Source organism: Oncorhynchus tshawytscha, linkage group LG18 (assembly GCF_018296145.1).
Source record: "Oncorhynchus tshawytscha isolate Ot180627B linkage group LG18, Otsh_v2.0, whole genome shotgun sequence".
NCBI lineage: Eukaryota > Metazoa > Chordata > Actinopteri > Salmoniformes > Salmonidae > Oncorhynchus > Oncorhynchus tshawytscha.
Genome location: NC_056446.1, coordinates 44408671 through 44434793, shown reverse-complemented (window position 1 = coordinate 44434793; position 26123 = coordinate 44408671). Strand labels below are relative to the sequence as shown.

Sequence of the window (26123 nt, the reverse complement as noted above, 5' to 3'; positions counted from 1 at the left end):
TTAGCCAGGTTGCGTGCACTGCGCTAGCAGAAACCACACCCCTCCTGGGCGAGGGAGCCGATTGGCCAGTTTGGAGATGGACAGGACATTCTGACTGGTTAGAACGGGTTCCAGAGCGGCCAGGGGATCCGACACCTCATCGGTCATCTTACGGTAGTCCAGCCCTGAGGAAACATATAATTTTACCATAACAGGGGAAACAGATATAACAGAGGAAACAGATATAACAGAGGAAACAGATACCTAACGTGCAGTTAAAATGACATGTAGAAATATAGACACTACCACTCAAAAGGTTGGGGTCACTGAGAAAGAAAAGCACATTTTTTTGTCCATTAAAATAACGTCAAATTGATCAGAAATACAGTGTAGACATTGTTAATGTTGTAAATGACTATTGTAGCTGGAAACAGCTGATTTTTAATGGAATATCTACATAGACGTACAGAGGTCCATTGTCAGCAACCATCACTCCTGTGTTCCAATGGCACGTTGTGTTAGCTAATCCAAGTTTATTATTTTAAAAGGCAACTGATCATTAGAAAACCATTTTGCAATTATGTTAGCACAGCTGAAAACTGTTGTCCTGATTAAAGAAGCAATAATACTGGCCTTCTTTAGACTAGTTGAGTATCTGGAGCATCAGCATTTGTGGGTTCGATTACAGGTTCAACATGGCCAGAAACAAAGAACTTTCTTCTGAAACTCGTCAGTCTATTCTTGTTCTGAGAAATGAAAGCTATTCCATGCGAGAAATTGCCAAGAAACTGAAGATCTGGTACAACGCTGTGTACTACTCCCTTCACAGAACAGCGCAAACTGGCACTAACCAGAATAGAAAGAGGAGTGGGAGGCCCCGGTGCGCAACTGAGCAAGAGGACAAGTACATTGGAGTGTCTAGTTTGAGAAACAGACGCCTCACAAGTCCTCAACTGGCAGCTTCATTAAATAGTACCCACAAAACACCAGTCTCTACATCAACAGTGAAGAGGCGACTCCGGGGCGATGGCCTTCTAGGCAGAGTTCCTCTGTCCAGTCTCTACATCAACAGTGAAGAGGAGACTCCGGGCGATGGCCTTCTAGGCAGAGTTCCTCTGTCCAGTCTCTACATCAACAGTGAAGAGGAGACTCCGGGCGATGGCCTTCTAGGCAGAGTTCCTCTGTCCAGTCTCTACATCAACAGTGAAGAGGAGACTCCGGGCGATGGCCTTCTAGGCAGAGTTCCTCTGTCCAGTCTCTACATCAACAGTGAAGAGGCGACTCCGAGATGCTGGCCTTCTAGGCAGAGTTGTAAAGAAAGAGCCATCTCTCAGACCGGCCAATAAAAATAAAAGATTAAGATGGGCAAAAGAACACAGACACTGGACAGAGGAACTCTGCCTAGAAGGTCAGCATCCCGGAGTCGCCTCTTCACTGTTGACGTTGAGACTGGACAGAGGAACTCTGCCTAGAAGTTCAGCATCCCGGAGTCGCATCTTCACTGTTGACGTTGAGACTGGACAGAGGAACTCTGCCTAGAAGTTCAGCATCCCGGAGTCGCATCTTCACTGTTGACGTTGAGACTGGACAGAGGAACTCTGCCTAGAAGTTCAGCATCCCGGAGTCGCCTCTTCACTGTTGACGTTGAGACTGGACAGAGGAACTCTGCCTAGAAGTTCAGCATCCCGGAGTCGCCTCTTCACTGTTGACGTTGAGACTGGACAGAGGAACTCTGCCTAGAAGGCCAGCATCCCGGAGTCGCCTCTTCACTGTTGACGTTGAGACTGGACAGAGGAACTCTGCCTAGAAGGCCAGCATCCCGGAGTCGCCTCTTCACTGTTGACGTTGAGACTGGACAGAGGAACTCTGCCTAGAAGGCCAGCATCCCGGAGTCGGCTCTTCACTGTTGACGTTGAGACTGGACAGAGGAACTCTGCCTAGAAGGCCAGCATCCCGGAGTCGCCTCTTCACTGTTGACGTTGAGACTGGACAGAGGAACTCTGCCTAGAAGGCCAGCATACCAGAGTCGCCTCTTCACTGTTGACATTGAGACTGGTGTTACACTCCTCTGTAACAGAGTCTCCCATCAATATTTTAAATCGATTCAGGGTCACTAACATATCTAGATGAGGCATGGGTTGTAGACTATTCCATTCAGGGTCACTAACATATCTAGATGAGGCATAGCAACCACCTAGCAGACCGGGTATGGTAACATAGCAACCACCTAGCAGACCGGGTATGGTAACATAGCAACCACCTAGCAGACCAGGTATGGTACCATAGCACCCACCTAGCAGACCGGGTATGGTAACATAGCAACCACCTAGCAGACCGGGTATGGTAACATAGCAACCTCCTAGCAGACCGGGTATGGTAACATAGCACCCACCTAGCAGACCGGGTATGGTCACATAGCAACCACCTAGCAGACCGGGTATGGTAACATAGCAACCACCTAGCAGACCGGGTATGGTAACATAGCAACCACCTAGCAGACCGGGTATGGTAACATAGACCAGACCACAGAGGTAAAGAGGGAGTTTACCTGCTGGTGGTGAAGGAGACCAGACCACAGAGGTAAAGAGGGAGTTTACCTGCTGGTGGTGAAGGAGACCAGACCACAGAGGTAAAGAGGGAGTTTACCTGCTGGTGGTGAAGGAGACCAGACTACAGAGGTAAAGAGGGAGTTTACCTGCTGGTGGTGAAGGAGACCAGACCACAGAGGTAAAGAGGGAGTTTACCTGCTGGTGGTGAAGGAGACCAGACCACAGAGGTAAAGAGGGAGTTTAGCCAAAAGCCTTTGTAGATGAACACATACAAATGTATCTTTCTGCGGATATAAAGTGAGGTCCAACCTTCTACTTGGTACAAGGTGCAATGGTGAGGAGGCTGCATGATAAACAGAGTCCAGTCTCTGTCAGACAGAGGAGGCTGCATGATAAACAGAGTCTCTGTCAGACAGAGGAGGCTACATGCATATACAACAATCATAATTAATAACAGAGAGAAAAGTGGCCTGAACAAGCTTCTTTCTAGCCATAAACAAGCCTTATTACGAAAATAAAAACCCAATTTCAATGTAAGCTTGTCACAAGATTATCCACATGAACTTTAAAGGACAACTTGTCATCCAACCAGATACCTAGTTATGTGTAGGATGATACTTTTTCAATGGATAAGCCACCAGACAATGCTAAAGTTCTCTGGCAGAGTTCTAGCTCTGGTAAAGGTCATGAATTTAGTTGTTTCTACATTCAAGACCAGTGTGAGTCTTGAACAGTGTGAGTCTTGAACACCACTCTTCAACAGCCTGAACCAGAGGAGGAATTACATAAAGAGATGACTGTGTCATCTGTATATAGACATAACTTTGCTGGTTGCATCCCAGTTCCCAAATCATTAATACAAATTGAGAACAACACAGGAGCTAAAATGGAACCCTGGGGACACCTTTATTAATCTCTAGAAAGCTAGACTTGTGATTGTCAGTATATAACACATTGTGTTCTGTCAAAGATTAGTTCCTAAACTTCCTTTACTGCCCCTTCACTGAGACCCAATGTTTCTGAGTCTAGCTAGCAACAATTCATGGTCAACTGAGTCAAAGGCCTTTTGATAAATACACAAACGGAGCAACACAATGTTGCTTTATATCAAGTGCGTTAATGACGTCGTTTGCCACACTGCCATAGCTGCAGTTGTGGTGCTGTTCAGGTCACCAGCCTCCACTGGTGTGATAGTAGAAGGGCTGGTGTTACGGGGGACAGGAGGGGAGGAAGTGATGCGTGCAAATACTGTTGACAACTTCCTGTCGAGTTCAGAACACACGGGCGGGACACACACAAACACACACACGACACACACACACATCACAAAGCCCTGGTCTACAGTAGTGCCCTGCATAGGGAATAGGGTGTCATAGAGCCCTGGTCTAAAGTAGTGCCCTGCATAGGGAATAGGGTGTCATAGAGCCCTGATCTACAGTAGTGCCCTGCATAGGGGATAGGGTGTCATAGAGCCCTGGTCTAAAGTAGTGACGTCCCTGGTTGTTTGTTTCCTTACCGGTAGTGACGTCCCTGGCCGGTTGTTTCCTTACCGGTAGTGACGTCCCTGGCCGGTTGTTTCCTTACCGGTAGTGACGTCCCTGGCCGGTTGTTTCCTTACCGGTAGTGACGTCCCTGGCCGGTTGTTTCCTTACCGGTAGTGACGTCCCTGGCCGGTTGTTTCCTTACCGGTAGTGACGTCCCTGGCCGGTTGTTTCCTTACCGGTAGTGACGTCCCTGGCCGGTTGTTTCCTTACCGGTAGTGACGTCCCTGGCCGGTTGTTTCCTTACCGGTAGTGACGTCCCTGGCCGGTTGTTTCCTTACCGGTAGTGACGTCCCTGGCCGGTTGTTTCCTTACCGGTAGTGACGTCCCTGGCCGGTTGTTTCCTTACCGGTAGTGACGTCCCCTGGCCGTTTCCTTACCGGTAGTGACGTCCCTGGCCGTTTCCTTACCGGTAGTGACGTCCCTGGCCGTTTCCTTACCGGTAGTGACGTCCCTGGCCGTTTCCTTACCGGTAGTGACGTCCCTGGCCGTTTCCTTACCGGTAGTGACGTCCCTGGCCGTTTCCTTACCGGTAGTGACGTCCCTGGCCGTTTCCTTACCGGTAGTGACGTCCCTGGCCGTTTCCTTACCGGTAGTGACGTCCCTGGCCGTTTCCTTACCGGTAGTGACGTCCCCTGGCTGTTTCCTTACCGGTAGTGACGTCCCTGGTTGTTTCCTTACCGGTAGTGACGGAGCGGAGCTTCTTGAGCAGTTTGATGTGAGTGTCAGGGGTGATGACAGAAGAGCAGTACGATCCACAACACTCCTCCAACAGGGTATAGTAATACAACAGCCTAGAAAGGAGAGGAGAGGAGAATCAGGGAGGGGAGAATCAGGGAGAGAGGAGAAGAGAATCAGGGGGAGGAGAATCAGGGACGGGAGAGGAGAATCAGGGAGGGGAGAGGAGAATCAGGGACGGGAGAGGATAATCAGGGAGGGGAGAGGAGAATCAGGGACAGGAGAGGATAATCAGGGAGGGGAGAGGAGAATCAGGGACAGGAGAGGAGAATCAGGGAGGGGAGAGGAGAATCAGGGAGGGGAGAGGAGAATCAGGGAGGGGAGAGGAGAATCAGGGAGGGAGAGGAGAATCAGGGAGGGGAGGGAGAATCAGGGAGGGGAGAGGAGAATCAGGGACAGGAGAGGAGAATCAGGGACAGGAGAGGAGAATCAAGGACAGGAGAGGAGAATCAGGGGAGGAGAATCAGGGGAGGAGAATCAGGGGGAGGAGAATCAGGGGGAGGAGAATCAGGGAGAGGAGAATATGGGAGAGGAGAGGATGGAATCAGGGAGAGGAGAGGATGGAATCCGGGAGAGGAGAATCAGGGAGAAGAGAAGATGGAATCAGGGAGAGGAAAAGAAGGAATCATGGAGAGGAAAAGATGGAATCAGGGAGAGGAGGAGAAGATGGAATCAGGGAGAGGAGGAGAAGATGGAATCAGGGAGAGGAGGAGAAGATGGAATCAGGGAGAGGAGGAGAAGATGGAATCAGGGAGAGGAGGAGAAGATGGAATCAGGGAGAGGAGGAGAAGATGGAATTAGGGAGAAGATGGAATCATGGAGAGGAAAAGAGGAATCAGGGAGAGGAGGAGAAGATGGAATCAGGGAGAGGAGGAGAAGATGGAATCAGGGAGAGGAGGAGAAGATGGAATCAGGGAGAAGATGGAATCAGGGAGAAGATGGAATCAGGGAGAAGAGGGAATCAGGGAGAGGAGAAGAGTGAATCAGGGAGAGGAGAAGAGTGAATCAGGGAGAGGAGAAGAGGATCAGGGAGAGGAGAAGAGGATCAGGGAGAGGAGAAGAGGATCAGGGAGAGGAGAAGAGGATCAGGGAGAGGAGAAGAGGATCAGGAGAGGAGAAGAGGAATCAGGGAGAGGAGAAGAGGATCAGGGAGATGAGAAGATGATCAGGAGATGAGAAGATGATCAGGGAGAGGAGAAGAGGGTCATTTTAAAAGGGTTACTTTGGGATTTTGGCAATGAGGAAAAACTTGCCAATACCATTTCGATAGCTAACTAGCATTAACACAATGACTGGATGTCTATGGGGATACAATCATAGCATGCTAGCAGATACCCATAGACTTCCAGTCAATTAAACATAGCATGCTAGCAGATACCCATAGACTTCCAGTCAATTAAACATAGCATGCTAGCAGATACCCATAGACTTCCAGTCAATTAAACATAGCATGCTAGCAGATACAGAGACATAAACATGGTATTCTGGGGACAGAGACATAAACATGGTATTCTGGGGACAGAGACATAAACATGGTATTCTGGGGACAGAGACATAAACATGGTATTCTGGGGACAGAGACATAAACATGGTATTCTGGGGACAGAGACATAAACATGGTATTCTGGGGACAGAGACATAAACATGGTATTCTGGGGACAGAGACATATACATGGTATTCTGGGGACAGAGACATATACATGGTATTCTGGGGACAGTGACATAAACATGGTATTCTGGGGACAGAGACATAAACATGGTATTCTGGGGACAGAGACATAAACATGGTATTCTGGGGACAGAGACATAAACATGGTATTCTGGGGACAGAGACATAAACATGGTATTCTGGGGACAGAGACATAAACATGGTATTCTGGGGACAGAGACTTATACATGGTATTCTGGGGACAGAGACATAAACATGGTATTCTGGGGACAGAGACATAAACATGGTATTCTGGGGACAGAGACATATAAATGGTATTCTGGGGACAGTGACATATACATGGTATTCTGGGGACAGAGACATAAACATGGTATTCTGGGGACAGAGACATAAACATGGTATTCTGGGGACAGAGACATAAACATGGTATTCTGGGGACAGAGACATAAACATGGTATTCTGGGGACAGAGACTTATACATGGTATTCTGGGGACAGAGACATAAACATGGTATTCTGGGGACAGAGACATAAACATGGTATTCTGGGGACAGAGACATATAAATGGTATTCTGGGGACAGTGACATATACATGGTATTCTGGGGACAGAGACATAAACATGGTATTCTGGGGACAGAGACATAAACATGGTATTCTGGGGACAGAGACATAAACATGGTATTCTGGGGACAGAGACATAAACATGGTATTCTGGGGACAGAGACATAAACATGGTATTCTGGGGACAGAGACATAAACATGGTATTCTGGGGACAGAGACATAAACATGGTATTCTGGGGACAGAGACATAAACATGGTATTCTGGGGACAGAGACATAAACATGGTATTCTGGGGACAGAGACATATACATGGTGTTCACCATGTTTATCGGCTCTGGGGACAGAGACAAAAGGGCCTCATTGCCAAAATCAGGAAGTATGCCTTTAAGAACACTGGCCAGCTGGACTTGTAGACCGTCATGGTGCTAGATGGGGACATTTTATACTCGTTCAGTCTGAGAAGAACTAGCCACGGGCCACTGCTATCCCTAATGTCAAGAATTAGCTTCATTTCAATCCCTGGATACACATACGATTCTCACCTCAATCTGATGATGTAGGACAATTGTGAAATATGGGCGGGTCCCGGAGGAGAGGATTAAGAACCACTGTGATAGACAGTGAAGAATGAAGGAGTGTTTGTACCTGGGCAGGTCTGTCCCTTCCACGGAGGTCAACACATATTTAGACATGTGACTGTGGAAAGACTCAGGTTCTGACTTCAGACAGTCAAATAGAGCCAAGGTGTCCACACGACCCTCAATGTCCTTGGTAGAGAGACTGAGGAGGAGGAGGAGAGGGGGAGGAGAGGAGACATTAGTGTAAATAGTATCATCATCAGTAGTCCACAACCAAAGAAAGAGAAAAAGACCTCTTGACAAATGTATGACCATATTAGAGACAAATATTTCCCTCAGATTACACAGATACACAAACAAACCCAATAATGATAAACTCCCATATCTACTGGGTGAAATTCCACAGTGTTGCCATCACAGCAGCAAGATTTGTGACCTGCTGCCTTGAGAAAAGGGCAACCAGTGAAGAACAAACACTGTTGTAAATACAACCCATATTTATGTTTATTTATTTTCCCTTTTGTACTTTAACTATTTGCACATCATTACAACACTGTATATAGACATAATATGACATTTGAAATGTCTCTATTCCATAGGAACGTCTGTCAGTGTAATGTTTACTGTTCATTTTTATTGTTTATTTAACTTTTGTTTATTATCTATTTCACTTTCTTTGGTAATGTTAACATATGTTTCCCATGCCAATAAAGACCCTTGAATTGAATTGAGAGAAAGAGGGGGTGTGTGTGGTGTGGTGTGTGTGTGTGTGTCTATGTGTGTGTGTGTGTGGTGTGGTGTGTGTGTCTATGTGTGTGTGTGTGTGGTGTGGTGTGTGTGTGGTGTGTGTGTGTGTGTGTCTATGTGTGTGTGTGTGGTGTGTGTGTGTGTGGTGTGTGTGTGTGTGTCTTACCCGCTGTCAGTGAAGAGGAACTCCAGGTGAGTCATATAGATGTCCCAGAGGGGAATGCTGTAGCGCTGGGCTAGAGACAGACTGATCCTCCACACGCTGTCATCCAGGGTCCTGCAACACACACACCAAACATCGATTTCAGGAAAACCAGGTCATTTTGGTAAAAATCACTTCTACTACCTCCCCCTCCCTACTCACTCAGTCAGACCCAGAATGGTCTGTTTCTTGTAGTGTGCGTCGGAACTGAATCGTCTTGTGTCGACCCCACGTCCCAGCCCCTGCAACACCTGGGCCTGCGTCAGGTCTGTCAGACGCTCGTTATACACCTGGAGCTGGCCAATCAACTCCTCCACGTCCGCTGGCCAATCAGAATGGGCCGTCACGTGCTGGGTGACCAATCGGATCAGCTCCTTGGGGTCGGCCTGAGTAAGAAACAGATAAAATGCACCCTTCCTCAGTCACACAGCCTCTCCAGGCAAGTCACAAAAAAGACATCGGGCTAAATTCGTTAAAAAGAATATGTAAATATGACACCTTCATTTTAGTGAATTCAGCTATTTCAGCCACATCTGTTGCTGACAGGTCTATAAAATCTAGCACACGGCCATGCAATCTCCATAGTAATACATTTGCAGAAAAATGTCTTTAATATTGCAGATGGATCTTCCATCAATGTAATTGTCTGCATTATTTCCAATCCCCCTCCCCATATACGTTTTAAATATGGAGAAATACAAACACACACATATACATATATACACACACACATATAAACAAATATTTATGTATATTATATATATGTATGTAGGGTGGGGCAAAAAAGTATTTAGTCAGCCACCAATTGTGCAAGTTCTCCCACTTAAAAAGATGAGAGAGGCCTGTAATTTTCATCATAGGTACACTTCAACTATGACAGACAAAATGAGGGAAAAAAATCCAGAAAATAACATTGTAGGATTTTTAATGAATTTATTTGCAAATTATGGTGGAAAATAAGTATTTGGTCACCTACAAACAAGCAATATTTCTGGCTCTCACAGACCTGTAACTTCTTCTTTAAGAGGCTCCTCTGTCCTCCACTCGCTCTTGAAAAACGAGTTTTTCAACATAAGTGTTTGTAAACTTCCGACATTCATGCACACAGTACCAGTCAAACGTTTTAGAACACCTACTAATTCAAGAGTTATTCGTCATTTGTACTATTTTCTACATTGTAGAATATTGAAGACATCAAAACTATGAAATAACACATGGAATCATGTAGTAACCAAAACAAGTGTTAAATAAATCAAAATATATTTTAGATTCTTCAAAGTAGCCACCCTTTGCCTTGATGACAGCTTTGCACACTCTTGGCATTCTCTCAACCAGCTTCATAAGGTAGTCACCTGGAATGCATTTCAATTAACAGGTGTGCCTTGTCAAAAGTTAATTTGTGGAAGTTATTTCCTTCTTAAACCTTTTTTGGGATAGGGGGCAGCATTTTCACTTTTGGACGAATAGCGTGCCCAGAGTGAACTGCCTCCTACTCTGTCCCAGATGCTAATAAGCATGTTATTATTAGTATTGGTTAGAAAACACACTGAAGTTTCTAAAACTGTTTGAATGATGTCTGTGAGTATAACAGAACTCATATGGCAGGCGAAAACCTGAGAAAAATCCAACCAGGAAGTGGGAAATCTGAGGTTTGTCGTTTTTCAAAGCTTGGCCTACCGAACACACAGTGTCTATGGAGTCAAGTTGCACTTCCTACGGCTTCCACTAGATGTCAACCGTCTTTAGAACCTTATTTCAGGATTCTGCTATAAAGGAGGGGGGAATGGGAGCTAACTGAGTCATGGGTCTGGCAGAGTGTCTCAGGCTCGTGACGCACACTCCCGACAGAGTTTGCTCTCGTTCCAGTGCTTTTCTTCAGACAATAAAATTCTCCGGTTGGAACCTTATTGATGATTTATGTTAAAAACATCCTAAAGATTGATTCCATACATCATTTGACTTGTTTCTACGACTTGTAACGGAACTTTTTGAGTTTATGTCTGGACGAAGTGCTCGCGCCTCATGAAGATGGATTATTGGACTGAACACGCTAACAACAAGTGGCTATTTGGGCAAAAATTATGGACTTCATGGAACAAATCAGTCATTTATTGTCGAACTGGGATTCCTGGGAGTGCCTTCTGATGAAGAACATCAAAGGTAAGGGAATATTTATAGTGTTATTTCTATTTCTACTTATGTTGACTCCAACATGGCGGATATGTCTTTAGCTGGATTGGGCTCTGAGCGCCGTTCTCAGATTATGCTTTTTCCATAAAGTTTTTTTTTTTTTTTTTTAATCGGACAGCGGTTGCATTAAGGAGAAGTCTATCTTTAATTATGTGAATAACACTTGTATCTTTAATCAATGTTTATTATGAGAATTTCTGCAAAATCACCAGATGTTTTGGAATCAAAACATTACTGCACGTAACGCGCCAATGTAAACTGAGATTGTTGGATATAAATATAAACATTATCAAAACAAAACATACATGTATTGTGTAACATGATGTCCTATGAGTGTCATCTGATGAAGATCATCAAAGGTTAGTGATTAATTATATCTATATTTCTGCTTTTTGTGACTCCTATATTTGGTTGGAAAAAATGTCTGTGTGTTTTTTTGACTTGGCTATGACCTAACATAATCATATGTTGTGCTTTCGCTGTAAAGCCTTTTTGAAATCGGACATGATGGGTAGATTAATAAGCAGCTAATTTCATTTGCTGTATTGGACCTGTTAATGTGTGAAAGTGACATATTTCTGCATCAGATGACCTGGCCTCCACAATCATCCGACCACAACCCAATTGAGATGGTTTGGGATGAGTTGGTGCTCAGCATATGTGGGAACTCCTTCAAGAGTGTTGGAAAAGCATTCCTCATAACGCTTGAGAGAATGCCAAGAGTGTGCAAAGCTGTCATCAAGGCAAAGGGTGACAACTTTGAAGAATCTCAAATATATTTTGATTCGACATGATGCCATATGTGTTATTTCATAGTTTTGATGTATAAACTATTATTCTACAATGAAGAAAATAGTAAAAAGAAAAAATGGAATGAGTAGGTGTCCTAACTTTTGACTGGTACCATACATCACATCTAACTAAATACAACACTTTTATTTTCACCATAGCAACCTACTCTCTCTTCCCTCTCCTCATCTTCTATTTCTCTCTCCCTCCTCCCCCATTGTTGTGTAAAACTGTCACAATATAAAGATGTGTGAGAGCCACACAGAGCGCGACGTCAAGAAAAATGAGGTGTCAGAAATACCAAATGTTTCATCTAATACTGAAAGATTTTAAATATAAACCCTACATGATCAAAAGTATGTGGACCACAGGATCGCAACCCACTACAGGGAGGGAACAGGACCACAACCCACTACTGGGAACAGGACCACAACCCACTACTGGGAGGGAACAGGACCACAACCCACTACTGGGAGGGAACAGGACCACAGCCCACTACTGGGATGGAACAGGACCACAGCCCACTACTGGGACGGAACAGGGCCACAACCCACTACTGGGAAGGAACAGGAGACAAGGTAAGAAGGGCATTCTACGCCATCAAAAGGAACATAAATTTCAACATACCAATTAGGATCTGGCTAGCAATACTTGAATCAGTCATAGTGCCCATTGCCCTTTATGGTTGTGAGGTCTGGGGTCCAACCAAGAATTCACAAAATGGGACAAACACAAAATTGAGACTCTGCATGCAGAATTCTTCAAAAATATCCTCCGTGTACAACGTAGAACACCAAATAATGCATGCAGAGCAGAATTAGGCCGATACCCACTAATTATCAAAATCCAGAAAAGAGCCATTAAATTCTACAACCACCTAAAAGGAAGTGATTCCCAAACCTTCCATAACAAAACCATCACCTACAGAGAGATGAACCTGGAGAAGAGTCCCCTAAGCAAGCTAGTCCTGGGGCTCTGCTCACAAACACAAACACACACTACAGAGCCCCAGGACAGCAACACAATTAGACCCAACCAAATCATGAGAAAAAAAAAAGATAATTACTTGACACATTGGAAAAAATGTACAAAAAAACAGAGCAAACTAGAATGCTATTTGGCCCTAAACATAGAGTACACAGTGGCAAAATACCTGACGACTGTGACAGACCCAAACGGAAATCTTTACCTATGTACAGAATCAGTGAGCATAGCCTTGCTATTGAGAAAGGCCGCCGTAGGCAGACATGGCTCTCAAGAGAAGACAGGCTATGTGCTCACTGCCCACAAAATGAGGTGGAAACTGAGCTGCACTTCCTAACCTCCTGCCCAATGTATGACCATATTAGAGACACATATTTCCCTCAGATTACACAGATACACAAAGAACTAGAAAACAAATCCATTGATAAACTCCCATATCTACTGGGTGAAATACCAGTGTGCATCACAGCAGCAAGATGTGTGACCTGTTGCCACGAGAAAAGGGCAACCAGTGAAGAACAAATTGTAAATACAACCTATATATTTTTTTTATTTTTTTATTTATTTTATTTTGTACTTTAACCAATATATATATATACACACACACACACACACACTGTTCAAAAAAGTAAAGGGAACACTAAAAAAACACATCCCAGATCTGAATGAATGAAATATTCTTATTAAATACTTTTTTCTTTACATAGTTGAATGTGCTGACAACAAAATCACACAAAAATTATCAATGGAAATCTAATTTATCAACCCATGGAGGTCTGGATTTGGAGTCACACTCAAAATTAAAGTGGAAAACCACACTACAGGCTGATCCAACTTTGATGTAATGTCCTTAAAACAAGTCTAAATGAGGCTCAGTAGTGTGTGTGGCCTCCACGTGCCTGTATGACCTCCCTACAACACCTGGGCATGCTCCTGATGAGGTGGCGGATGGTCTCCTGAGGGATCTCCTCCCAGACCTGGACTAAAGCATCCGCCAATTCCTGGACAGTCTGTGGTGCAACGTGGCGTTGGTGGATGGAGCGAGACATGATGTCCCCAGATGTGCTCAATTGGATTCAGGTCTGGGGAACGGGTGGGTCAGTCCATAGCATCAATGCCTTCCTCTTGCAGGAACTGCTGACACACTCCAGCCACATGAGCTCTAGCATTGACTTGCATTAGGAGGAACCCAGGGCCAACCGCACCAGCATATGGTCTCACAACGGGTCTGAGGATCTCATCTCGGTACCTAATGACAGTCAGGCAACCTCTGGCGAGCACATGGAGGCCTGTGCGGCCCCCCAAAGAAATGCCACCCCACACCATGACTGACCCACCGCCAAACCGGTCATGCTGGAGGATGTTGCAGGTAGCAGAACGTTCTCCACGGTGTCTCCAGACTGTCACATGTGCTCAGTGTGAACCTGCTTTCATCTGTGAAGAGCACAGGGCGCCAGTGGCGAATTTGCCAATCTTGGTGTTCTCTGGCAAATGCCAAACGTCCTGCACAGTGTTGGGCTGTAAGCACAACCCCCACCTGTGGACATCGGGCCCTCATACCACCCTCATGGAGTCTGTTTCTGACCGTTTGAGCAGACACATGCACATTTGTGGCCTGCTGGATGTCATTTTGCAGGAATCTGGCAGTGCTCCTCCTGCTCCTCCTTGCACAAAGGCGGAGGTAGCGGTCCTGCTGCTGGGTTGTTGCCCTCCCACGTCTCCTGATGTACTAGCCTGTCTCCTGGTAGCGCCTCCATGCTCTGGACACTACGCTGACAGACACAGCAAACCTTCTTGCCACAGCTTGCATTGATGTGCCATCCTGGATGAGCTGCACTACCTGAGCCACTTGTGTGGGTTGTAGACTCCGTCTCATGCTACCACTAGAGTGAAAGCACCGCCAGCATTCAAAAGTGACCAAAACATCAGCCAGGAAGCATAGGAACTGAGAAATGATCTGTGGTCACCACCTGCAGAACCACTCCTTTATTGGGGGTGTCTTGCTAATTGCCTATAATTTCCACCGGTTGTCTATTCCATTTGCACAACAGCATGTGAAATTTATTGTCAATCAGTGTTGCTTCCTAAGTGGACAGTTTGATTTCACAGAAGTGTGATTGACTTGGAGTTACATTGTGTTGTTTAAGTGTTCCCTTTATTTTTTTGAGCAGTGTTAATATATGTATATAATATGACATTTGTAATGTCTTTATTGTTTTGAAACTTCTGTATGTGTAATGTTTACTATTCATTTTTATTGTTTATTTCACTTTATATATTCACTATTATCTTCCTCAATTGCTTTGGCAATGTTGACACATGTTTCCCATGCCAATAAAGCCCTTGAATTGAATTGAATTGAGAGAGACAGAGACAGAGAGAGAGACAGAGAGAGACAGAGACCACCACAGAATACCACTGATAAACAACCCCTACCACCACAGAATACCACTGATAAACAACCCCTACCACCACAGAATACCACTGATAAACAAACCCTACCACCACAGAATACCACTGATAAACCACAACCCCTACCACCACAGAATACCACTGATAAACCACAACCCCTACCACCACAGAATACCACTGATAAACCACAACCCCTACCACCACAGAATACCACTGATAAAGAACAACCCCTACCACACCCACTGATAAACCACAACCCCTACCATCACAGAATACCACTGATAAACAACAACCCCTACCACCACAGAATACCACTGATAAACAACCCCTACCACCACAGAATACCACTGATAAACAACAACCCCTACCACCACAGAATACCACTGATAAACAACCCCTACCACCACAGAATACCACTGATAAACCACAACCCCTACCACCACAGAATACCACTGATAAACAACAACCCCTACCACCACAGAATACCACTGATAAACAACCCCTACCACCACAGAATACCACTGATAAACAACCCCTACCACCACAGAATACCACTGATAAACAACCCCTACCACCATAGAATACCACTGATAAACAACAACCCCTACCACCACAGAATACCACTGATAAACCACAACCCCTACCACCACAGAATACCACTGATAAACAACAACCCCTACCACCACAGAATACCACTGATAAACAACCCCTACCACCACAGAATACCACTGATAAACCACAACCCCTACCACCACAGAATACCACTGATAAACAACAACCCCTACCACCACAGAATACCACTGATAAACAACCCCTACCACCACAGAATACCACTGATAAACAACAACCCCTACCACCACAGAATACCACTGATAAACAACAACCCCTACCACCACAGAATACCACTGATAAACAACAACCCCTTCCACCACAGAATACCACTGATAAACAACAACCCCTTCCACCACAGAATACCACTGATAAACAACAACCCCTACCACCACAGAATACCACTGATAAACCACAACCCCTACCACCACAGAATACCACTGATAAACAACAACCCCTTCCACCACAGAATACCACTGATAAACAACCCCTACCACCACAGAATACCACTGATAAACAACAACCCCTACCACCACAGAATACCACTGATAAACAACAACCCCTACCACCACAGAATACCACTGATAAACAACAACCCCTACCACACAGAATACCACTGATAAACAACAACCCCTACCACCACAGAATACCACTGATAAACAACAACCCCTACCACCACAGAATACCACTGATAAACAACAACCCCTACCACCACAGAATACCACTGATAAACAACAACCCCTACCACCACAGAATACCACTGATAAACAACCCCTACCACCACAGAATACCACTGATAAACAACCCCTACCACCACAGAATACCACTGATCAACAACAACCCCTACCACCACAGAATACCACTGATAAACAACAACCCCTACCACCACAGAATACCACTGATAAACAACAACCCCTACCACCACAGAATACCACTGATAAACAACAACCCCTACCACCACAGAATACCACTGATAAACAACAACCCCTACCACCACAGAATACCACTGATAAACAACAACCCCTACCACCACAGAATACCACTGATAAACAACAACCCCTACCACCACAGAATACCACTGATAAACAACAACCCCTACCCACCACAGAATACCACTGATCAACAACAACCCCTTCCACCACAGAATACCACTGATAAACAACAACCCCTTCCACCACAGAATACCACTGATAAACAACCCCTACCACCACAGAATACCACTGATAAACAACAACCCCTACCACCACAGAATACCACTGATCAACAACCCCTAGACCTTAGTGCTGCTTTTGATACCATTGATCACCACATTATTTTGGAGATTGGAAACTCAAATTGGTCTACACGGACAAGTTCTGGCCTGGTTCAGATCTTATCTTATCTGAAAGATATCAGTTTGTCTCTGTGAATGGTTTGTCCTCTGACAAATCAACTGTAGATTTCGGTGTTCCTCAAGGTTCCGTTTTGGGACCACTATTGTTTTCACTATATATTTTACCTCTTGGGGATGTTATTCGAAAACATAATGTTAACTTTCACTGCTATGCGGATGACACACAGCTGTATATTTCAATGAAACATGGTGAAGCCCCAAAATTGCCCTCGCTAGAAGCCTGTGTTTCAGACATAAGGAAGTGGATGGCTGCAAACGTTCTACTTTTAAACTCGGACAAAACAGAGATGCTTGTTCCCAAGAAACAAAGAGATCTTCTGTTGAATCTGACAATTAATCTTAATGGTTGTACAGTCGTCTCAAATAAAACTGCTTTTTCCATCTACGTAACATTGCAAAAATCAGAATTTTTGTCCAAAAATTATGCATAAAAATGTAATCCATGCTTTTCTAACTTCTAGGTTTGACTACTGCAATGCTCTACTTTCCGGCTACCCGGATAAAGCACTAAATAAACTTCAGTTCGTGCTAAATACAACTGCTAGAATCCTGACTAGAACCAAAAAATTTGATCATATTACTCCAGTGCTAGCCTCCCTACACTGGCTTCCTGTTAATGCAAGGGCTGATTTCAAGGTTTTACTGCTAACCTACAAAGCATTACATGGGCTTGCTCCTACCCATCTCTCTGATTTGGTCCTGCCGTACATACCTACACGTACGCTACAGTCACAAGACGCAGTCTTCCTAATTGTCTCTAGAATTTCTAAGCAAACAGCTGGAGGCAGGGCTTTCTCCTATAGAGCTCCATTTTTATGGAATGGTCTGCCTACCCATGTGAGAGACGCAGACTCTGTCTCAACCTTTAAGTCTTTACTAAGACTCATCTCTTCAGTGGGTCATATGATTGAGTGTAGTCTGGCCCAGGAGTGGGAAGGTGAACGGAAAGGCTCTGGAGCAACGAACCGCCCTTGCTGTCTCTGCCTGGCCGGTTCCCCTCTTTCCACTGGGATTCTCTGCCTCTAACCCTATTACAGGGGCTGAGTCACTGGCTTACTGGGGCTCTATCATACCGTCCCTGGGAGGGGTGCGTCACTTGAGTGGGTTGAGTCACTGACATGATCTCCCTGTCTGGGTTGGCGGATCTTTGTGGGCTATACTCGGCCTTGTCTCAGGATGGTAAGTTGGTGGTTGAAGATATTCCTCTAGTGGTGTGGGGGCTGTGCTTTGGCAAAGTGGGTGGGGTTATATCCTTCCTGTTTGGCCCTGTCCGGGTGTGTCCTCGGATGGGGCCACAGTGTCTCCAGTCCCCTCCTGTCTCAGCCTCCAGTATTTATGCTGCAATAGTTTATGTGTCGGGGGGCTGGGGTCAGTTTGTTATATCAGGAGTACTTCTCCTGTATTATCCAGTGTCCTGTGTGAATTTAATAACTAACTCTCTCTCTCTCTCAGGACATGAGCCCTAGGAACATCCCTCAGGACTACCTGACCTGATGACTCCTAGCTGTCCCCAGTACACCTGGCCGTGCTGCTGCTCCAGTTTCAACTGTTCTGCCTGCAGCTATCAACTATCAACAACGTAGAACCCCGTAGGTCTGTTTCCTACGACACTATCAACAACGTAGAACCCCGTAGGTCTGTTTCCTACGACACTATCAACAACGTAGAACCCCGTAGGTCTGTTTCATACAACACTATCAACAACGTAGAACCCTGTAGGTGTGTTTCCTACGACACTATCAACAACGTAGAACCCCGTAGGTCTGTTTCCTACGACACTATCAACAACGTAGAACCCCGTAGGTCTGTTTCATACAACACTATCAACAACGTAGAACCCTGTAGGTTCTATTGACTGTTTTGGGAAGCTTAGCTCATTAGACACCACACCTATGGCTATAGTAGTAGGCTGAACTACACACACCTCAAACACAGCTCAAACACACCTCAAACACACCCCAAACACACCTCAAACACACCTCAAACACACAGTGTACTCACCCTGTAGAGAGTGTGTGTGTTGGCCTTGAGGCATGGGACCAGGTGGTTGTAGATCTGTAGACTATAGTAGTAGGCTGCTAGCTGCAGGGACAGGGCCGAGTGGGACTGCGTCTCAAAACACCTGTTAGCATCCAGGACCTGAGGGGGGTACCAGTGTGGAGTATACAGGTGAAGAGGTCAACTTACGGATGAATGTAACTGACCAATCAGAGAGCAGAGCGTGTGTGTTACCTGCGGTAGGGCCAGGAGATAGGCCAGAGACAGGGTCATGTCTCTGGGAAAGGCATCACTGGCCAGCTGCAGCAGTACTGAGAGAGAGAGAGAGAGACAGGAAACGATAACATATGTTTCCCATGCCAATAAAGCCCCTTGAATTACCCTGAGAAAGAGTGGGGGGACTTCACTTGCTTTGGAAATGTTAACATTTCATGTTTCCCATGCCAATAAAGACCTTACAACTGACATTTAATTGAGACAGAGTGTGGAGGAGAGGGGGAGCGCTGGGAAGGAGAGAGGGAGAGAGAGAGGGGAGGAGGAGGGACTAAAGTAGAACTCTACCATCAAGAGAGAGAGGAGTGACTAAAGATTAACTCTACCATCAAGAGAGAGAGGGACTAAAGCTGAACTATACCATCAAGAGAGAGGAGGAGGGACTAAAGCTGAACTCTACCATCAAGAGAGAGAGAGAGAGAGGAGGAGGGACTAAAGCTGAACTCTACCATCAAGAGAGAGAGAGAGAGAGGAGGAGACTAAAAAGCTGAACTCTACCATCAAGAGAGAGAGAGAGAGAGAGGAGGGACTAAAGCTGAACTCTACCATCAAGAGAGAGAGAGAGAGAGAGGAGGAGGAGGGACTAAAGCTGAACTCTACCATCAAGAGAGAGAGAGGAGGAGGACTAAAGCTGAACTCTACCATCAAGAGAGAGAGGAGGAGGGACTAAAGCTGAACTCTACCATCAAGAGAGAGAGAGAGAGAGGAGGAGGGGACTAAAGCTGAACTCTACCATCAAGAGAGAGAGAGAGAGGGAGGAGGGACTAAAGCTGAACTCTACCATCAAGAGAGAGAGAGGAGGAGGAGGAGGAGGAGGGACTAAAGCTGAACTCTACCATCAAGAGAGAGAGAGAGAGAGAGAGGAGGAGGGACTAAAGCTGAACTCTACCATCAAGAGAGAGAGAGGAGGAGGGACTAAAGCTGAACTCTACCATCAAGAGAGAGAGAGGAGGAGGGACTAAAGCTGAACTCTACCATCAAGAGAGAGATGAACACCGGGAATGCAATAATTAGTGGCTAAACTATCATTAACAAAATAAAACAGTGAGTAAACGACATTTCCTTTCATAAACCCATTCATAAATACAATATCCTGCCAGACAGGATCCACATTTCCTTTCCACTACATCCCTGGTTGGGCAAAACCCATTCATAAATACAATATCCTGCCAGACAGGATCCACATTTCCTTTCCAATTCATCCCTGTTTGGGCAAAACCCATTCATAAACATCAACATCCTGCCAGACAGGATCCACATTTCCTTTCCACTACATCCCTGGTTGGGCAAAACCCATTCATAAACATCAACATCCTGCCAGACAGGATCCACATTTCCTTTCCACTACATCCCTGGTTGGGCAAAACCCATTCATAAACATCAATATCCTGCCAGACAGGATCCACATTTCCTTTCCACTACATCCCTGGTTGGGCAAAACCCATTCATAAACATCAACATCCTGCCAGACAGGATCCACATTTCCTTTCCACTACATCCCTGTTTGGGCAAAACCCATTCATAAACATCAACATCCTGCCAGACAGGATCCACATTTGCCCGGCATATCAGCTCCCAATGGAACATTTGGCGGCACCTAATCAGTCAGTTCTGTACCTGAGTGGCATTGTGGGTAGAATGAGCGCCAACAAGAGAGCGAAACACGTGGGGAAATAAAACTTCATTTTCAAGACCAATAAATTTTTCATATGAACATATTCGATCGTTTTCTGTTCTCCTCATTATAAATCAAGTACTTGTGAAGTACCAACTTGAGATAATGTCTGGTTTTCAAGATAATCCAAGTACTTGAATTTCCAAAATTAAGTGCTTAAAGTACCTCAAGCACTATGTGATAGGGCGAGAGAATGAGCGAGAGAGAGCGAACGAGAACGAGAGAGAGAGCGAGGAGAAGAGAAGAGAGCACGAGAGAGTGAGTGAGTGAGAGACAGCGAGAGAGCAAAGCTGAACTCTACCAAGAGAGGGAGAGGAGGAGGGACTAAAGCTGAACTCTACCAAGAGAGAGGAGGAGGAGGGACTAAAGCTGAACTCTACCAAGAGAGAGGAGGAGGAGGGACTAAAGCTGAAGTCTACCAAGAGAGATGAGGAGGAGGGACTAAAGCTGAAGTCTACCAAGAGAGAGGAGGAGGGACTAAAGCTGAAGTCTACCAAGAGAGAGGAGGAGGAGGGACTAAAGCTGAAGTCTACCAAGAGAGAGGAGGAGGGACTAAAGCTGAACTCTACCAAGAGAGAGGAGGAGGAGGGACTAAAGCTGAAGTCTACCAAGAGAGAGGAGGAGGAGGGACTAAAGCTGAAGTCTACCAAGAGAGAGGAGGAGGAGGGACTAAAGCTGAAGTCTACCAAGAGAGAGGAGGAGGAGGGACTAAAGCTGAACTCTACCAAGAGAGAGGAGGAGGAGGGACTAAAGCTGAACTCTACCAAGAGAGAGGAGGAGGAGGGACTAAAGCGGAACTCTACCAAGAGAGAGGAGGAGGAGGGACTAAAGCTGAACTCTACCAAGAGAGAGGAGGAGGAGGGACTAAAGCTGAAGTCTACCAAGAGAGAGGAGGAGGAGGGACTAAAGCTGAAGTCTACCAAGAGAGAGGAGGAGGAGGGACTAAAGCTGAAGTCTACCAAGAGAGAGGAGGAGGAGGGACTAAAGCTGAAGTCTACCAAGAGAGAGGAGGAGGAGGGACTAAAGCTGAAGTCTACCAAGAGAGAGGAGGAGGAGGGACTAAAGCTGAAGTCTACCAAGAGAGAGGAGGAGGAGGGACTAAAGCTGAAGTCTACCAAGAGAGAGGAGGAGGAGGGACTAAAGCTGAAGTCTACCAAGAGAGAGGAGGAGGAGGGACTAAAGCTGAAGTCTACCAAGAGAGAGGAGGAGGAGGGACTAAAGCTGAAGTCTACCAAGAGAGAGGAGGAGGAGGGACTAAAGCTGAAGTCTACCAAGAGAGAGGAGGAGGAGGGACTAAAGCTGAAGTCTACCAAGAGAGAGGAGGAGGAGGGACTAAAGCTGAAGTCTACCAAGAGAGAGGAGGAGGAGGGACTAAAGCTGAAGTCTACCAAGAGAGAGGAGGAGGAGGGACTAAAGCTGAAGTCTACCAAGAGAGAGGAGGAGGAGGGACTAAAGCTGAAGTCTACCAAGAGAGAGGAGGAGGAGGGACTAAAGCTGAACTCTACCAAGAGAGGAGGAGGAGGGACTAAAGCTGAACTCTACCAAGAGAGAGGAGGAGGAGGGACTAAAGCTGAAGTCTACCAAGAGAGAGGAGGAGGAGGGACTAAAGCTGAACTCTACCAAGAGAGAGGAGGAGGAGGGACTAAAGCTGAACTCTACCAAGAGAGAGGAGGAGGAGGGACTAAAGCTGAACTCTACCATCAAAACACTTTCTCCCTGCCACCATACAGCTGGTGAATAATACCCCCCCAAACAAACCCTGACCACACACTATATAGGCCTCCCCCATATCAGACAGCAAGATATGTTACCCGATTAAGGAAACTAGGCAAGTCACGACTTTACAGGAGAGCTGTTTGAATGTAAATGATGTCCTCCTGTGTGCTACCTATATCCCCCACTAGAATCCCCATACTTTAATGTAAATGATGTCCTCCTGTGTGCTACCTATATCCCCCACTAGAATCCCCATACTTTAATGTAAATGATGTCCTCCTGTGTGCTACCTATATCCCCCACTAGAATCCCCATACTTTAATGTAAATGATGTCCTCCTGTGTGCTACCTATATCCCCCACTAGAATCCCCATACTTTAATGTAAATGATGTCCTCCTGTGTGCTACCTATATCCCCCACTAGAATCCCTCCTAATGATCTCAACAGAGAATGATGTCCTCCTGTGTGCTACCTATATCCCCCATAATCCCTCCTAATTAGAATCCCCTTTAACGCAGACATGATCTCAACATGATCTCAACAGAGAAAAATGTCCTCCTGTGTGCTACCTATATCCCCCACTAGAATCCCCATACTTTAACGCAGACAGCTTCTCCATCCTGGAGGGGGAGATCAATAATTTCCAGGCCCAGGGACATGCACTAGTCTGTGGTGACCTAAATGCCAGAACTGGACAAGAACCTGACACCCTCAGCACACAGGGGGACAAACACCTACCTGGAGGTGACAGCATTCCCTCCCCTATATGCCCCCCTAGGCACAACTACGACAACATAAGCAAAATCACTCTATTTGAAAAGAGCAATACTCAATCATGAGGCATTAAAGCCAAAGGAACTCAGTAATATTAAGAAATGCTATAGATGGAAGGAGAGTAGTGTGGAAACCTACCAAAAAACAATTAGGCAACAACAAATTCAATCCCTTCTAGACAATGTCCTGGACTAAAGGTTTCACTGTACTAGTGAAGGTAGAACATCTAAACAGTATATTTGACCTCTCAGCTTCCCTATCAAATCTAAAAATTAGTCTACTCCTTCACTATGGAGAATCACTAAATCAATACAAAAATAAACTACGGAAAAAGAAGGAACAGCATGTCAGAAATCAGCTCAGAAGAAACCATAGAATCTAACCATTTCTGGGAAAATTGGAAAACTCGAAACAAACAAATAATTATCTAAAACGGAGATGTTTGGATAAACCACTTCTCCAATCTTTTTAGCCCTATAACAAAGAATGAATTGCAAAAATATATACAAAATAAACAACACATCTTAGAATCAACTATTAAAGACTACCAGAACCCACTGGATTCTCCAATTACATTGAAAGAGTTACAGGACAAAATAAAAACCCTCCAACCCAAAAAAAAAAAAAAAGGCCTGTGGTGTTGATGGTATCCTCAATGAAATGATAAAATATACAGACAACAAATTCCAATTGGCTAAACTAAAACTCTTTAACATCATCCTTAGCTCTGGCATCTTCCCCAATATTTGGAACCAAATTTGACCCCAATAACTACTGGGGGATATGGGTCAACAGCAACCTTAATGATAATGCAGAGGATTTTCCTAACAGCAGACTTGTCCATTTCCTCAGCAAAAACAATGTACTGAACAAATGTCAAATTGGCTTTTTACCAAATTACCGTACAACAGACCATGTATTCACCCTGCATAACCCTAATTGACAAACAAACAAACCAAAATAAAGACAAAGTCTTCTCATGCTTTGTTGATTTAAAACATATTTGGCACGAGGGCCTGGTATACAAACTGATGGAAAGTGGTGTTGGGGAGAAACATACGACTGGTATACAAACTGATGGAAAGTGGTGTTGGGGAGAAACATACGACTGGTATACAAACTGATGGAAAGTGGTGTTCGGGGGGAAACATACGACTGGTATACAAACTGATGGAAAGTGGTGTTGGGGAGAAACATATGGAAAGTGGTGTTGGGGAGAAACATACGACTGGTATACAAACTGATGGAAAGTGGTGTTGGGGAGAAACATACGACTGGTATACAAACTGATGGAAAGTGGTGTTCGGGGGATGGAAACATACGACTGGTATACAAACTGATGGAAAGTGGTGTTGGGGGAAACATACGACTGGTATACAAACTGATGGAAAGTGGTGTTCGGGGGAAACATACGACTGGTATACAAACTGATGGAAAGTGGTGTTGGGGAGAAACATACGACTGGTATACAAACTGATGGAAAGTGGTGTTCGGGGAAACATACGACTGGTATACAAACTGATGGAAAGTGGTGTTGGGGGAAACATACGACTGGTATACAAACTGATGGAAAGTGGTGTTGGGGAGAAACATACGACTGGTATACAAACTGATGGAAAGTGGTGTTGGGGAGAAACATACGACTGGTATACAAACTGATGGAAAGTGGTGTTGGGGAGAAACATACGACTGGTATACAAACTGATGGAAAGTGGTGTTGGAAAGTGGTGTTCGGGGAAACATACGACTGGTATACAAATTGATGGAAAGTGGTGTTCGGGGGGAAACATACGACATTATAGCATTCATGTACACAAACAAGTGTGCGGTTAAAAATGGCAAAAAAACACATTTCTTCCCACAAGGCCGTGGGGTGAGACAGGGATGCAGCTTAAGCCCCACCCTCTTCAACATATTTAACATATTTATTAATGGGAAACATATGTTTACATTACCAAAGAAAGTGAAATATATAAACAAAAGGTGAATAAACAATACAAATTAACAGTGAACATTACACTCACAAAAGTACCAAAATAATAAACATTTCATGACATATGTCTATATACAGTGTTGTAACGATGTGCAAATAGTTAAAGTACACAAGGGAAAATAAAACAAAAATATGGGTTGAGTTTAGTGGTGTTTTTTCTCTCCCTCCCTCCCTCCCTCAGTGTGTGTTTGTGTATTACCCTCTGTGGCAGGGAACAGGGTCTGTCCCTCTGTCTTGGTCTCAGCCAGCTTCCCAGTCCGCAGTAGAACCTCAGCAAACTGCTCCTGAGGTACGGCATCATACGACCCATACACATCTTCACTCTGAGAGAGACAAGAGGTTTAGAATGAGAAGGGGTGAAGTCATGGGTGGGCCTGGGAGGGCATAGGCCCACCCACCTGACAGCCAGGCCATAGGCACCACCCACCTGGCAGCCAGGCCATAGGCCCACCCACCTGGCAGCCAGGCCATAGGCCCACCCACCTGGCAGCCAGGCCATAGGCCCACCCACCTGGCAGCCAGGCCATAGGCCCACCCACCTGGCAGCCAGGCCATAGGCCCACCCACCTGGCAGCCAGGCCATAGGCCCACCCACCTGGCAGCCAGGCCATAGGCCCACCCACCTGGCAGCCAGGCCATAGGCCTACCCACCTGGCAGCCAGGCCATAGGCCCACCTACCTGGCAGCCAGGCCATAGGCCCACCCACCTGGCAGCCAGGCCATAGGCCCACTCACCTGGCAGCCAGGCCAT

General features: G+C 45.5%; 1 protein-coding gene across 1 annotated transcript; it reads right to left on the bottom strand.

Moving 5' to 3' along the window:
- LOC121839955 (neuroblastoma-amplified sequence-like) lies at positions 1 to 26123 on the bottom strand. Its single transcript, XM_042300559.1, has 9 exons — positions 26052 to 26123; positions 25572 to 25695; positions 19175 to 19251; positions 18944 to 19081; positions 8728 to 8951; positions 8530 to 8640; positions 7684 to 7818; positions 4751 to 4863; positions 1 to 164 (listed from the first exon to the last, which is right to left on the bottom strand). Exons 1-9 carry the CDS (start codon positions 26121 to 26123, stop codon positions 1 to 3), a joined length of 1158 nt encoding a protein of 385 aa, XP_042156493.1.

Excerpts from the sequence above, each read along its gene's own strand:
- LOC121839955 (XM_042300559.1), bottom strand. The coding sequence starts at position 26,123 with ATGGCCTGGCTGCCAGGTGAGTGGGCCTATGGCCTGGCTGCCAGGTGG. Across the intron at positions 19,252-25,571 it reads CCTGTTCCCTGCCACAGAGG|TACTGCTGCAGCTGGCCAGT; the intron begins GTAATACACAAA and ends TCTCTCTCTCAG. Across the intron at positions 165-4,750 it reads GCTCCGCTCCGTCACTACCG|GGCTGGACTACCGTAAGATG; the intron begins GTAAGGAAACAA and ends ATGTTTCCTCAG.